Genomic DNA, 15,941 nt, shown 5'->3' on the forward strand with positions numbered 1-15,941 from the left:
AGTGAGTGGATGGCGAGCGACCTCACCTACCACATTTCTGTTACACAATATACATAATTCATCGTTACTCAGGAGGCACTTAAGGTAAATGAATTTATTTCTAAAGCTACGAGCACTGAATTGTAATGCTATAGTTGAATTTTTCTCCAGCTGGCTTTGGTTGTGCAGTTAATCTATTAGATATAACAGAGAGAGAGAGAGAGAGAGAGAGAGAGAGAGAGAGAGAGAGAGAGAGCCCTTCGAGATTTGTGTAACCTTCTCTGTCTCCCCCTCGTCTCTGTTAATCATTTCACTGTTAACACATTACTACATTTCCCATTGCGATTTGTTTTTCTTTTTCTTATTCAGCTCAGGACAAGCTTTTATCACTAGAAGGCATATAATTAGCCTCGTTAGCCCCTTCATTACGAGGGTCTTCTCCTAAACTGAGTAAAAATCTAATAGCAAGAGTCTACTACGAAAATACGTCATTGTGGTGAAGAGGAGAGCGCTTTCACTATCAGGGAGGCTGAATAAAATGATCTGGATGCAACAAGGAAAATAAAGTACAGTGAGACATAATGGTAGTGAGGGAGTTAAAGACAGACAGAATAAGGGTTGGTATCTATACTACAGAAACATAATGCATCTAAACTATAAGCTAAATAAAATCGTATGGTCGGAGCAAAATTAAACTTGAGATATAATGGCACAGCAGGAGTTAAAGACAGACCAGAGTAAAGACTGGTGACTTTAATATGAACACCTAATACTGCATTTCTGAATTATTAGCTGACTAAAATCGTCTGGTAGCAATGAAGATAAAATACAGAGAACATTATGGTACGGGCATTAGTGACGGACCAGGCTTAGGGCTAGTCACTATAATAATAATAATAATAATAAGAAAAACAGTGCATCTAAGTTATATTTTGACGTGGGTACATGAGATAAAAACCAGTATCCTACCTGTTTGGGGGGAGGAGGTTGTGTGTGTGTAGGTTGGGTTTGTGTGTGTCGGGGGGGGGGAGTGCATTCATGTGTGTGGTGGATGTGCGTGCGTGCATGTGTGTGTGTGTGTGTGTGTGTGTGTGTGTGTGTGTGTGTGTGTGTGTGTGTGTGTGTGTGTTTTCTTACCTTACCTAATTGTTCTTACCTAATTGTATCTTTACAGGAATGAGTCAAGCTCGTACTGTCTCGTGTCTTAAACCATATTTATCGTACATATCCTTAAATTTGTGAATTGTTTTGGCACACACTATTTCATTCGGTAGAGCATTCCATTGATCAATTGCTCTGTTTGGGAAACTGAATTTCCTTACGTCTTTATCACCTCTCTTCTTATGCAGTTTTTTTGCAGTGTCCTCTTGCTGATGCTTCCCCATATGTTAAGTAATCATTTATGTCTATTTTTTCCTTTCCTGATATGCACTTATATAGCATTATCATGTCACCTCTTTTCCTTCTCTCCTGTAGTGTTGGTAGATTCAGTTTATTTAGTCTTTCTTTGTAGCTTAGGTCCCTTAAGCTTGGTATCGATCTTGTAGCGGCCCTTTGAACTTTTTCGATCTTGTCTATATGCTTTTTGAGATGAGGACTCCAGACTACTGATGCATATTCCAGGGTTGGTCTAATGAATGATGTTATTATCCTTCTTAGCATGTCTTCATTTATGTATGTGAATGCTATTCTCATATTTGCAAGCAGTGCATACATGTTCCGTACCTTCTCGCTGATGTGGTCAGCCGGAGATAGTCTGTTATTGATAATCACACCTAGGTCTTTCTCTCTTTCTGATGTGTATAGGGTTTTATTTCCTAACTTATAATCCCAATCAGGTCTTTTTCACTTTTACCAAACTTGATTACATGACACTTGTCCACATTGAATTCCATTTGCCATGTACTACTCCATTCATGAAGTTTATTTAATTCTTCTTGTAGCTCTTTACAAGAGTCTGTGTTAGTAATTCTCCTTTGTATTTTTGCATCATCTGCAAACATATTCAGATACCTCTCATTTCCAGTGTTACTGATAATATCATTTATATACACTAAAAACATGATTGGTACCTGTGGTACTCCACTAGTCGCTTCTTTCCATGATGAACAGTTTCCTCTTAGTACTGTCCTCAATTCTCTTTTTATGAGAAAGTCTTGCATCCAACAAAACAGTTTGCCTCGAATTCCTCCTTGATGGTACAGTTTCCATAAAAGTCTTTGGTGTGGTACTGTGTCAAAAGCTTTCTTGAAATCTAAATAGATACTGTCCACCCATCCTTCCCTTTCCTGTATTGTGTTTGTTACTCTGTCATAGTAGCTCAACAGATTAGTAACACATGATTTTCCTTTTCTGAAACCAAACTGTCTTTCTGTTATCATACTGTGTTCTTCTAGATGATTTACCCAAGCTTTTCTTATAAGTTTTTCTAATACCTTGCTTACAACACTGGTCAGTGATACTGGTCGGTAGTTGAGTGGATTTTGTCTATTTCCTTTCTTGAATAAGGGGACAATATTTGCTTTTTTCCAAATATCAGGTAGTTTACCTTGACTCAAGGATTTCTTGAAAATTAAAAATAATGGTTTACTTAACTCCTTTGCACATTCTCGTAATACCCAACATGAAATTTCATCAGGACCACTTGCTTTTCCTCTGTCTAATCTACTTAACTCGTCCTGTATTACTTTTTCTGCTATTTGTATATCTGGTAGTATGTCTGGACATGCGTGTTCCACATAGTCCCTCTCAAAATTTTTTCCTTCTGTAAAAACTAATTGGAAATTCTTATTTAGTGCTTCACAAATATCTTTCTCTTGTGTATAAGTGATTCCCTCGTCCGTAATGGATTGTATTATATCCTTTACTTTGATTTTGCTTCTGATATAGCTGTAAAACAGCTTTGGTTGATCACTACTTTTATTTATTATATCCTCCTCAAACTGTTTTTGGGCTTCCCTCCTTATTCTTGTTTAGTCGTTTCTTGCCTGTTTGTAATTATTATACGCCCTTTCACTATTGTGTCTTCTGTATCTATTCCACAACAAATCTCTTCTTTCTTTTGATTTTTTACATTCTGTATTGAACCATTTCTGTATTTTCTTATCTGCTTCTTTGTGCTGTGGGATGTACTTCTGGACTCCTATTTCATAAAATTCACAAAAATTTTTATATACAGCATTTAAATCTTGTCCTCTAAGCTCATTTTCCCAATCCACTTCTAAGAAATACTTCTTTAGGTCTTGATAATTTCCCTTTTTATAGTTTAGGCTCTTTTTGTAACTGTCATTGCTGTTTACTATGTCATATGCTATCCTGAAGTTATAATTTAGTACTGCATGATCGCTTTTGCCGAGTGGAGGGTGATATAATAAACTGTCGATATCATTTTCTTGCCTAGTAAATATTAGATCTAGCACTGAAGGTACATCAAGTCCTCTTTTTCTGGTGGTTTCCCTCACATGTTGCGTTAAGAAAAACTCTTGTACGTGTGTGTGTGTGTGTGTGTGTGTGTGTGTGTGTGTGTGTGTGTGTTGATTATACTCGTAAAAAACTTCAAGGACGCGCAGGGTCTGAGGTTGAATAACGTCTGTGTAGGGAAAAGAAATGACAGAACACACACACACACACACACACACACACACACACATGACGACTTGAAGATGCCACAGCTTTCCAAAATAGTGCCTCCCTCCTAATCGACACCCTCCACCCTGAAATAAACAGTCCCTTTGGCTCCATTACGTCATGCGTCTCATCGCTACCCACAGTAAGTTTCAGTTTGTGCTCAGGAATGCGTCTCTGCTCGAATCGTTAGGTAAGTACATTATAAAACAGTTCCTGGAATCCTATGGGCCGGCATGGGGTTGGTAATAAGAGCACGAACGTATTGTAAGCCACATTATTGAGAACCATGGAAGCTACGGATTTCCTTGGTTATGATTTTGTTTGATTTCCCGTGGGTCTGGTTTAATGTTTATCTGACTGCCATAATTAAACAGGATGTGAGTGTGGAGAAACAAGAGCATCGTGTGTTTCCAAGGCAACGGTATCTGGCAACTCGAACATGGTGGGCAGGTAAAGTTATTCATAAAATATCTTGACTAACGCGCACAATCAACAATTTTTCGTTATTATGAAGGAAATATTACCACATATATTTTTCCCTTGTCAAACTTTGAATGCTGTTGGTCAGTCTGGTTTAACTGTGAAGTGTTGGGTAGCTGTAGGAGTGAAATTAAAAAGTAAAGATAACCAATCACGCCCTAAGCTCAGGGTAAGGTGTGAATGCGGATGCTGGTATTACTAGGAACCTCCCGCCAACAGTGACCAGTCCTGTGCAGAGCTGAGGAGGTGTGGCGCCCGAACTGAACACCATAGAAGAACAACACCACGGCAGGACTGAACACCACTGCAGAACTGAACACCACGAGTAACCTGAAGGAGGAAGCAGGGATTTGAAAGTATTAAAGGTATAGTTGAATTTAAAAGTACATTTTACAGTTGGGGGGGGAGGTAGAGGGTCGTAGTATATGAGGCTTCGTAGCACCTATTTCTTAGCGAGATATTTTTTCATATTATACCTAAATATTCTCGTGAACGTTAATTATTTGATTACTAAAGATGGTACTAAGGTGTAATATGCAGAATAACTCTAAGAAAGAGGCGTTGAAATCTCCTCTCAAAATACAACAATTTCCTAGGGTTCACTCTCAGCTGGGAAAAAACATCGTCTGTCGCTAGCTGGAATGGAATACCAGAGTTGTCCCGACCATGAGTGTATGGTACGAATATCAATACACTCGGTCTCCTGGCATTCATATTTGGCTGAATAAAATCGTCTGGCGTCAGCTGGAATGGAATAAAAGTTGTCCCAGCAACTCTTTCTAGATGGAGTGATATTTGCTGTGTTCAGGTACAGTCCCAGGTAAGGTCATGGACAATGCAGGAGCTAAACACGGCTGCTGTGGGAGGGACGCAGCCAGTGACGCCACCAGACATCCCCCCCCCCCTCCCTCACATCATCAGGAATTTGAGTATCTTGGGGTGTGTTTTACGAAAATATTTACTATCGGTTCCCCGTCGTAACTTCACAGGAAGAACTAAACACGGGTGTAAAAAGTGTACATTACTTCTCTCGTACTTCCTAAAGAAAAGTTACAACCTACGATATTTTTTCTCGTGTATAAGATTTATTTTTCACGTACTTATCTAATTATTACTTATTTGTTTATATATTCATTGCAGAAGGAACAGGAGACATGGGAATATCCTGCATTCTCCCTTTTTACTTATTCTTTCTGTAAAAATAAATAATGTTTACAGGGAAATGATCACTAGTTTGTTCGTGTATCTAAGGCCAGAGCAATGCTGGGTATAGCAATGCTCCTGTGATGTAAAGGCGAGAAGAGAAAGGACGGAAAATGTTAAATACAGGTAAAAAAAGAGTAACCAAAGAAGGCTATATAATGCCTTGTAAAATTGTGCCAGATTTCAAAAGATAAATTTTGTGATACTTCTGGACAGTAACTTTTTTTTTCTTTATTTTAAATAACAGAACGGATGAAGGAAAAACAAATGGAGAAAAAAAATAATCCATGCACCAGATTACTGGTGTCCTCTGTTCATAAAATATCTGTGACAGTTAGACTTGAACAGTTGTAGGTTGAAATTTGGAGGAAAACTACTCTGGGGAAGCAAGTTCCAGAGAGATGCAGTTCGGGGAATGAAAGAATTTTGATAGGCAGAAGTTCTGCAATATGGATGAGTGACATTCCAGTCATGAGCGCTACCAGATGCCCGTGTAGCACGAGGGAAGGCATGGAGAGGTGGCACCATGGACGCAACTTCGTCTGAGCATTTGCCAAAAAAATATCTGTAAAATAATGCAAGGGATGCAACATTCCTTCTTACTTGCAGGGGAGGTAGTTTATATGTAATGGCAGGGTTGTTAATGATTCTAACAGCTTTATTCTGAATTTTGTCTAGTTGTCTTAATGCAACTTCTCCACAACCATTTCACAAGGGTGAGCAATATTCAAGCTGAGAGCGCACATGACTCTTATAAATTATAGCTAACTGCTCATCGGCGAAGAAGTTACGGACTCTGTACAATAATCCAAGTTTCTTTGAGGCGGTTTTAGCAAGTGATCTGACATGAGAGGTCCAGCTGAGGGCACTGTTAAGTGAGACACCAAGAATTTCAATACTTTTGGAGATGGGAATACTAGTAGCACTGAAGGTAATGTACGAATCTGGCAATATCTGTCTATTAGTAAACTGTATATATTTAGTTTTACTAGCATTAAAAGAAACAAGGTTGTTTTGTCCCCATTCACTGATTGTAGATAGATCTTGATTTATGGAGATGGCTGTACTGAGTTGAGAGGTAGAGATATTAGACTTTGTAAATGGATGTCTGAGTGTGAATGGACTATGTAGTGTTGAGTCATCTGCATATGAGTGAATGGGATTGCGAGTGACAGATAAGAGATCATTAATATGAACCAGAAATAGGGTTGGCGCCAGAACTGATCCCTGCGGCACGCCGGCGTTGATTGAGTGGAAATTCGAATATACATCATCTACTTTTACTCTTATTTTCCTGTCACTAAGATAAGAAGAAATCAAAGGAACAAAAGACGTTAGTCCATAGGAAGGGAGTTTGGACAGCAGGGAACGGTGCCATACTCTGTCGAAAGCTTTAGAGATATCAAGAGCTACTGCATGAGTTTCTCCAAAAAGATCAATTGATTGATGGATGGTATGAGTTAAGAGATTGAGTATGTCAATGGTGGATCTTTCGTGGCGAAAACCGTATTGTCTATCATTAATTAAGTTGTTGGATTCAAGATGTTTAACAATATGCTTATTAATTAAAGTTTCAAATACCTTACCAAGAGAAGATGTGATAGCTATTGGTCTGTAATTGGAGGGGTCAGACGAACTTCCTTTCTTCGGAACTGGGTGGATATTGGCTTCTTTCCGTGAATTTGGGAATAAAGAAGTACGTATGCATAGTCTGAATAATTTAGCAAGGACAGAGGCAAGTTCAGGGGAACACTTTTTCAAAACAATTGGCGGAATTCCATCTGGACCTGGAGCTTTGTTGGTAGGTAAATTGTCTAGGATGGATTTTACAAATCTTGTCTGTATTTTAAGTGGGGCAATTTCGGGAGAATCAAGTTCCAGTACTGAGACATTCTGGCTGGTATCATCTATGGTAGAGTTTCTTGCAAAGGTACTAGCAAAGATATCTGCTTTCCCACGTGGGTCATTTGTAATATTGCCATCTGAAGATTTTAGTGGGGGAATGGAAGATGACTTGTTAAAGTTATTATTGAAAGAATTAAGAGTTGACCAGAATATTCGATTGTCATTAGGGTTGTTAAGTAGTTTTGATGCTTGCTTTTGAAGAAAGTTTGATTTAGATAGATTTAATACAGCTTTTGCATGATTTCTAGCAATTTTAAATTGGGAGAGTGATTCAGGTGTTTTTGATTTTAAGTAAGAGTTATATGCTAATGACTTTTGGGCTGTTGCTCTGATACAATTTCCATCAAACCATTTTGGAGAGTTTGATCTTTTAGTGAATTGTTGACTTGGTATGAATAAATCCATACCAGCTCTTATCAACACGGTTATATTCTCAAGTGTATCGGAGCTATAAGTTACTGGTGGCCCTTTGGGAAAAAATGTTCTCTTTAATAATGCAGTCATAAGGTCATCTAAAACTGTAGCGAGGTAACGGTGATAATTGCATCCTCAATGATGAAACAAATATTATTAATCTCCCTAATCCGATAGTACTGTATATATGTCTGTGTACTGTTCATATATATATATATATATATATATATATATATATATATATATATATATATATATATATATATATATAGTTAAAAAGGCTTTTTTCAACTTGTTTTTGTCTGTCAGTAATCTACTTCGCTTAGCTTACATTCACTCTCTCCTCCTTTATATAACCTGTTTCGTTTCTTGTTCTTGTCTCTCACCTTCATGCATCTTTTTTGCCTCTCTCTCTCTCTCTCTCTCTCTCTCTCTCTCTCTCTCTCTCTCTCTCTCTCTCTCTCTCATACCGGTTCCAAGTTCACTGCTTAGAGACCTCTCCTAACTTTCCCCACTTTCTCCTCAGCATCCCTTAAGGTGCACAATGGTGGATGTGTTTGACTAAATTTGTTTAAGTTATTTTATCCTTCCCACCGCCAGACGATTGTATTTACCGCAATCCAGGAGTGAATGGATTAGAAACGATCTATTAAGCCATTCAGTACTATTATTACGCCCGTGTGTGGGGAACGAGAGCCGTCACGCCCTAGTGCCACAAACCCCTTCGAGAGTGTAATTGTGTGTGGGGGGGAGGGGATGAGTTGGAGGTTTTCACTACCCCAAGTCGCGGATAGTAATTTGGAGAGGTAGTCATCAAAAACAGAAAAATATACTGCAATAAAATAAGATATAAAAGGGTCTCAAAAATACGAAAAAGAAGACGGAATGCAGTTACTTTTTAATATTACAGCAAGGACAGCAGTCAAGTTCACCCGTTTACTCCAGTTACGTACAGTAGCTTTCTTTATCTTGCTACTGCCTGACGAATTTTTTATTTTTTTAAACTTAGAAGAGCGCCCGTGTAGTAAAGGGGCTAATGAAGGCTTTATTGGCATCCACCCCCTCGATTTCGAAAAGTTTCTAAGTAGAGAGAGAGAGAGAGAGAGGACTAAATGTGGGAGCCTTAGAGCACTTCAGTTAATGGCCTTGGTGTCGTGTCTGGTGTGGTGTGGTGTGTGTTGTGTGGTGTGGTGTGGTTTGGTGTGTGTTGTGTGGTGTGGTGTGGTTTGGTGTGTGTTGTGTGGTGTGGTGTGGTCTGGTGTCTGGCGTGTGTTGCTTGGTGTGGTGTGTGGTGTGTGGCTTGTGGTGCTTGGTGTGGTGTGTGGTGTGTGTGGTGCTTCGTGTGGTGTGTGGTGCTTGTTGTGGTGTGTATGGCGTGTGGTGCTTGGTGTTGTGTGTGATGTGTATGGTGTGTGGTGCTTGGTGCTGTGTGTGGTGTGTGGTGCTTGGTGTATGTGGTGTGGTGTGATGCGGTGCGTGATGTGATATGATGTAACGTGATACGGTGTGGCTTGGGTAAAGTTGCTAAGGTCTATGGGAGTGAAGCACCATATGTCCGAATATCATTAGTGAGAGAAAGACGGTCAGAATGTCTCCAAGGGTTGCTCCCGCATCTTAGAATGCATCATTAGACTGAATGGGTTAGAATACGTATTGCCAAGGCCTAGAAAAAATCGTCCTTGGAATGTTAAGTCTGCTGGAGATCCGTAACACCACTTGCTTAGCGATTTATTCTTAACACCTCTCAGTAACCTTCCTTATGTTACTGATGCAAACTAGTTATAGCTGAAAACTGCAGAAGTGACGGACAGTATAATGATAGGATGTAATGTGAAAAATAAATAAAAAAGGAAGAGGTGCTGCCATGCCACTGAGAATATTGTCTTATATAGGAAATCTGTTATTTATACACATACATTAATTTTAAAATTTTGGAGTCGAATAATAGTACTGATAATAATAATAATAATAATAATAATAATAATAATAATAATAATAATAATAATAATAATAACAATAATAATATAAGTAATAATAATGATATAATTAATGATAATAATAATAATAATAATAATAATAATAATAATAATAATAATAATACTGTAATCATCATCATCATCATCATCCATCATCATCATCATCATCATATTGTTATTATTATTATCCATATTTTTTATTGAGCACACCAAAACTTACAGCTGCAGGAGAGTGTTTTTGTTCCAGATGGCATAGTGTAAGTGTTTTTGTTCTTTGGTAGACTGTGTGGTCAACTTTGGAATATCAAGAATGTCATGCGATTGAAAGCCCCGATGATGTAAGATTATATTACAGGCAGGTTATTTCTTCCCACAGATACCGGATAGGGTTGCGGAATATTTTTTTTTTTTTTTATATATATACAAAGAAGAAAGAACCAAAGTCTAAGAGCCCACAAATTAAAAAAAAAAGAAAAATCATTCATTATCCATTTTCGATATACACTGTGCTTTTAAAAGATTGGCGATCATGGGCAGAGAAAGATATAGACTGATGAAGACGGTTCCAGAGTTGACTTGTTGCATACGTGAATGACTAGGAGTATCGGTTAACTCTTGCTTTAGAAAGATGGACAGAAAAGAGGCGAAAATGTGCTGCCAAACGGGTGTTACACTGCCGTAATGGAGGAGGGATGCAAGAAGGCAGTTCAGAGAAGCAGTGGGCATTGATATAACAACAGTAAATAGATCAAGATGCAACAGTGACACGAAAAGTGTGTGTGTGTGTGTGAGAGAGAGAGAGAGAGAGAGAGAGAGAGAGAGAGAGAGAGAGAGAGAGAGAGAGAGAGAGAGAGAGAGAGAGAGAATTAGCAGGAGGGGAACTGATGAGATGAATGGCATCGATATTTATGGTAGGGTATATGATCAGCGTTAGAATATTATTCAGTAAAAACCTGTACTATTAGCTAATGTAAGTCAGACTGCTTATTGTACCCACACACGTGTACGTTATGGTATACGAGTTTTTTCTTTTCTTTTTTTATTTTCTTTTAATCAACAGACAGGCTATTCGTACCCACGCTTGTAAGTTTGGCAAAATGTTGCGTGTGTGTGTGTGTGTGTGTGTGTGTGTGTGTGTGTGTGTGTGTCCAGAAGAGCCGTTGCTATTTTCGTTCATTGCTTTGGGTTCAGCCTTGGACTTTTGGGTAAGTGACTGTTATGACTTTGTAGGACCTTTGCAAAACAGGTTATTCGTACCCACACATTGAAGTTGCAAGGGAGAACTTGTTTCTGCCACGCAATGTATATGGGCGGGGCCTATAGTGTTGGTCATGTCCGTCCTTCCGTCCTTCCATCCGTCCGCCCCGTTTTGCGTTTAGGTTATATCCAAACTGTTATAGATACCTTCATTAAAATTCATACACAGATACATATTGGTGAGAGCATTTCAACCAGACCAAACTTTGATGACTTTGACTTTCCATATGACTCTGACCTCACATTTCTTGGTTTTGCGTTTGGCTTATTTTCTTGATCATTAACACTATCAAACGATGCCCACGGCGGGGCATTCATGTCCTATGGACATATTTCTAGTTTTTCTTAGTTTATGCATGTCATTCTTCTGTAGTCTATCATCTTCCTGTCGGGTAAGAGGGAGGGAATAAGGAATATTAGTATAACCGGGCATATCCATCACCCGGTCATATCTGTGCCACCACTTGAAGGCCCGCAATTCACTGAGTTCACGTTCAGATAAGCCTGGGGTTGCAAATATTATTCATGCTCAGGTATGCCTGGGGTTGCAAATATTACTACTACTACTACTACTACTACTACTAGTACTACTACTACTACTACTACTACTGTTACCATCACCCCCACCCCCACCTCCGCCACCCCCACCATCTCCACTGCTATTGTTACTACTACTACTACTATTGCAGCAACGTATCTTTCTTCGCCTCTTGACTGTAAACCCAGAAAGGGAGTCTTGACATCACCAGATGATTTTCTTCATCTTAAGGGAGAACCTCGTGGGGAAGGAGTTAAAAACTGGGACAGAAGAAGGAGAAAGTTTCCATCAGCGCCTATACACGAGGATCGTTAAAGCAGACTATCGCTGTTTGTTACGTTTCTATTTTGCTGCAGAATACGACTGGCAATAAATCAGTGTTATATCAAGGTCCCTAGTTTTTCTTCATAATGATTAGGCTATCGGCAAATAAGTATAAATATAGACCTCTGTTACCCCTGCATAAAAAAAAAAGGGGGGAGAGGGAAGGACTCAGCTCTTTTACTGGACCCAGCAGTGGCGGGGTTCTCAAATATACTAACGATCGATTCTGTGCCGTAACTGTGATTTCTTTTTTTACAAGAACAACTACGGTAGGCACTAGGCTAGTTTCTGCACTCTCATTTCTAATTTAATTTTATCTTTATTCCCATACACAACATAACATAAAACTCCTTACTGCATTTCCATAACCCTTCCAAATAACAATTTTAGTAGAAATTTGTAGCGAAGTAGCAGTATTTGACCTAATCTCTTCACATTACTCCCATCTCCAGTCTAACCTAACCTAACCTCACCTAACTTAGCCTAACTTAATATGACTTAGCCTTACCTAATCTCTCTTTCACACACTCTCTCTAGTGGAACTGAAGGAGCGACGTGCAGAGATTTTGCTTTGTGGTTGTTGGTAGTGGTGGTGATGGTGTGGTGTGGTGGTGGGTGTCCAACTTAATTTAGCCAGACCTAATCTAACGTAATTTAATCTAATCTAACCTAGCCTCTCATCCACAGGCTCTCCGTAGTGCAAGAAAGGCAACCATGCGCAGAGAACTCGCCTTGCGGTTTGTGGTGGTGGTTGGAGTGGTGTGGTGGTGGGAACCCGTGGAGGCCGCTTGCCCTAGACTTAACCTGATGGAGAACTTCAACACTGATAAGGTGAGACAAAATATCTGAAGGTTGGGTTATTCTGTGTGTGTGTGTGTGTGTGTGTGTGTGTGTGTGTGTGTGTGTGTGTGTGTGTGTGTGTGTGTGTGTGTGTGTGTGTGTGTGTGTGTGTTTCAGTCCCAGTCTTTTTCTGTCTGTCTGTGTGTTGCTCTCCGTCTTTTTGCCTGTCTGTCTCTACATGTTTCTGTCCGTTTGTTTCTGTCTCTGTCTCTTTCTTTCTGTCCCTGTCCCTTTCTCCCCCACTTCTCCCTCTCTCTCTCTGTTGCTATTCTATGACGATTTTACTTGATCTAAATGACCACCCAAGCCTTGACGGTGTTACTGAAGGCTGTATCTAACCCCTCCGATTCGAAGGGCAAAAAATAATTAAATAAATAAATAAAAAATACATATAATAAAAATAGAATAAAATAAAACAATTGAACCGAAATGATCAAGAAAAATTACATTAACCCTTCCTTTTCTTAGTCCTGTCTTAAGAGTTTTCAGTACGAGATTTTTTTCCTGAGGTGAATAAAATAATCTTGTGACGGCAAGAATAAACTAAAGGTTACATTCTAGATGGCAGGAGGCTTCGTAGCACCCCTTTCTAAACGATTTATTTTGCATATTATTCATTAGCATAATCCTGTACAGTATCTGTGTCATCATTATGGACATTGTTTTCCTCATTAAAATGGAACGATATAATGATGTGTGATGTACGGAATAAATCTTTCAGGAAGAGCTGTTCCGAGTCTTCAGTACCACTTAGAATTTGACCTTAAAACTCCTCCTCCCTCTCCTCAGTTCCTCTTATAGTAAAAGATTCAGGACCAACCCAACTTGTTCCAGTCCACAAAGTCGTATCTCAAGAGTTTTCAGAGTTTTCGTAAGAGAAACCTGTAGCGAGTTGAGCAGAATTTCTGAACTTCTGCTTCCGTTCCTCGCTAAACTTCTGCTCCCTTTCCTCAGTACATGGGCATATGGTACGAGATCCAGGCCCAACCCAGCTTGCTCCAGTCCGTCAAATCGTACCTCAAGAGTAGCTACACCCATGAGGGGTCTCGCTTAAGCAGGATAAAAAATCCATAGCAGCAAAAACTATTTAAATCTCACTAACTCTCTTCTTGCTCCCTCCCCTCAGTACATGGGTATATGGTACGAGATCCAGGCCCAACCCAGCTTGTTCCAGTCCGTCAAGTCCTGCCTTAAGAGCTTTTACACCAAGGACGGGCCTGATTCCATCGAGGTGGTGTCCAAGGGCCTCGACTCTAGGGAGGAACCGACGCAGACCAGGAGCCATCTCATCATCGTGGATCCCAAGAGGCCCTCCCACATGGTCACTGATTTCGTGCCTGGAGGTTGGAATTTTCGAGTTCATTGTTGCCTTATTTTGATGTCAACATTATTATTATTACTCGTTTCGTACTCCATTTTTAGTGCTTAGATTTTTTTGTCTTTAACTTTATCTAATTTTGATGTTAACTCAATTACCAGTACTCGTTTTGCACCCCATTAGCAAGTACGAATTTTGTTTTCTCTAAATTGATAATTTCGTATCCCATTTATTAGTACTCACTTAACTAACTTATTTATTTGTGTTATATTGTACGTAGAGGCTTGGAGGTTCCACACACACACACACACACACACACACACACACACACACAGTAGTCAGTCAGTTGGTTAGCATTTTCCCCAATTAAACCAATAACAAAGTAACTAAAGTCTCCCCAAATCTTACAGTTCAGCCACCGTTTGACATCCTAGACACGGACTACACAACGTACTCCTGCGTCCACTCCTGCCTAGAGGTAATTGGCATCAAGTCCGAATTCCTCTTCATCTACTCCAGGAATCGAACCCTGGATGCCAAGAACGTGGATCACTGTCGTAGCATGTTTGAGGTGGGATTTATTTTCTTTTTTTACCGAGAGAGAGAGAGAGAGAGAGAGAGAGAGAGAGTAATATTACTAATTTCATATTCTAACTCAGCTTTCAAGATGGATAGATCGCAATTATAGGCTATGATGAAGTGTAAAGTGTAAAGATAGTATAACACGTATGAAGGCTATGTGAGTATGTGACGGTATATGAGAGCTTTGTTGCCAAAACTAGGTACATGATTTTAACAGGATTACATTACCTCTCATTGTACGTATATTAGACCCCTAACATTTTAACTACCTGGTACACAGCATAATATCCTAGAAGGGTGTGTGAATGTTGTGATGTATGGGAACTCTTGAATTAATCTATTTTCTTGTTACTTTATTTGTGTATTTGTGTATCAGTTTATCAGTGTAATTTATATCTTTATTTTTTTTTTCAGAAATATGGACTGGACACCACTCCTCTGGTAAACACACCCCAGGCGAACTGTCACGATCACACTGACCTGTAAAAAAGAGAGAGAGAGAGAGAGAGAGAGAGAGAGAGAGAGAGAGAGAGAGAGAGAGAGAATACAGATATAAACTTTATAACTTCTAGACTATGAGTATATCATTTATATTTTAATCATGCTGTCCCACAAGATTTCATGCATCTTAGGGGAGACTTTTCTATATGAGGAGGTAAATAAATTCGTCATTAACCCTTTCACTACAGCACATCTCCCCTAAGCTGAAGAAAACCGTCTGAAGAAGCAAGAATACAGCAAAAAAAAAAAAAAAAAAAAGATAAAATAATAATATCACATTGGAAAGGTTATGAGATGTGTGTGTGTGTGTGTGTGTGTGTGTGTGTGTGTGTGTGTGTGTGTGTGTGTGTGTGTGTGTGTGTGTGTGTGTGTGTGTGTGTGTGTGTGTGTGTGTGTGTGTGTGTGTGTGTGTGTTTTGCTTGTTTTGTTTGTTTGTTTTGATTAGGAAGGGTGAATAGGGATACAGTATAGCTGAGTAAATTTTATAATATTTAAACACGGATAATACTGGTCTATTTTCAAGTATAAATTCTGCGGCCATAATGTACAGCTGCGGACATAAATATTGATCCACTTATAAAGATAATTAGTGAGACAGTGACCAATAACTTACGATAGCTAGTGATGCTGTGTTTTGAGCTTAACAAACATTTCATTTTATTGTGTTAGAGTTTCATAGTTGTTGACGTTGTTGTGGCTCCAGGCTCATGTGAAAGGTGAACCCAGTGGACCGCAGGCTGGGGTTGTCCTTTTCCTGCAATTCTCCATCCTCCTTTAGGGGATAGGGAGGGACCTGAAGGATGTTTGTGTAATCGGGTAATGGAACCACCTGGTCATATCGGTGCCACCACGTGCAGTCGTCCCTCTCCAGCACCAGAGTTTCACAACAGCTGGGTAAATTTTTATCTTAACACACCTTAGAAAATCAAAATTGTCGTTTTTGTAAGACTTTTAGTGTGATGCATTCGATTTACACATCCACTTCCACTAGTATATA

At 39.3% G+C, this 15,941-nt stretch overlaps 1 protein-coding gene across 1 annotated transcript; it reads left to right on the forward strand.

The window, feature by feature from the left end:
• Nucleotides 1-12,492: 12,492 nt before the first annotated feature.
• LOC145407873 (crustacyanin-A1 subunit-like) lies at nt 12,493-14,929 on the forward strand. Its single transcript, XM_080278733.1, has 4 exons — nt 12,493-12,534; nt 13,670-13,886; nt 14,272-14,432; nt 14,858-14,929. The coding sequence occupies exons 1-4, from the start codon at nt 12,511-12,513 to the stop codon at nt 14,927-14,929; spliced, it is 474 nt and encodes a 157-aa protein (XP_080134859.1). The 5' UTR covers nt 12,493-12,510.
• Nucleotides 14,930-15,941: the final 1,012 nt, after the last annotated feature.

The sequence above is a fragment of the Coenobita brevimanus genome, chromosome 74, assembly GCF_032717465.1.
Source record: "Coenobita brevimanus isolate Jiangsu-jjx chromosome 74, ASM3271746v2, whole genome shotgun sequence".
NCBI lineage: Eukaryota > Metazoa > Arthropoda > Malacostraca > Decapoda > Coenobitidae > Coenobita > Coenobita brevimanus.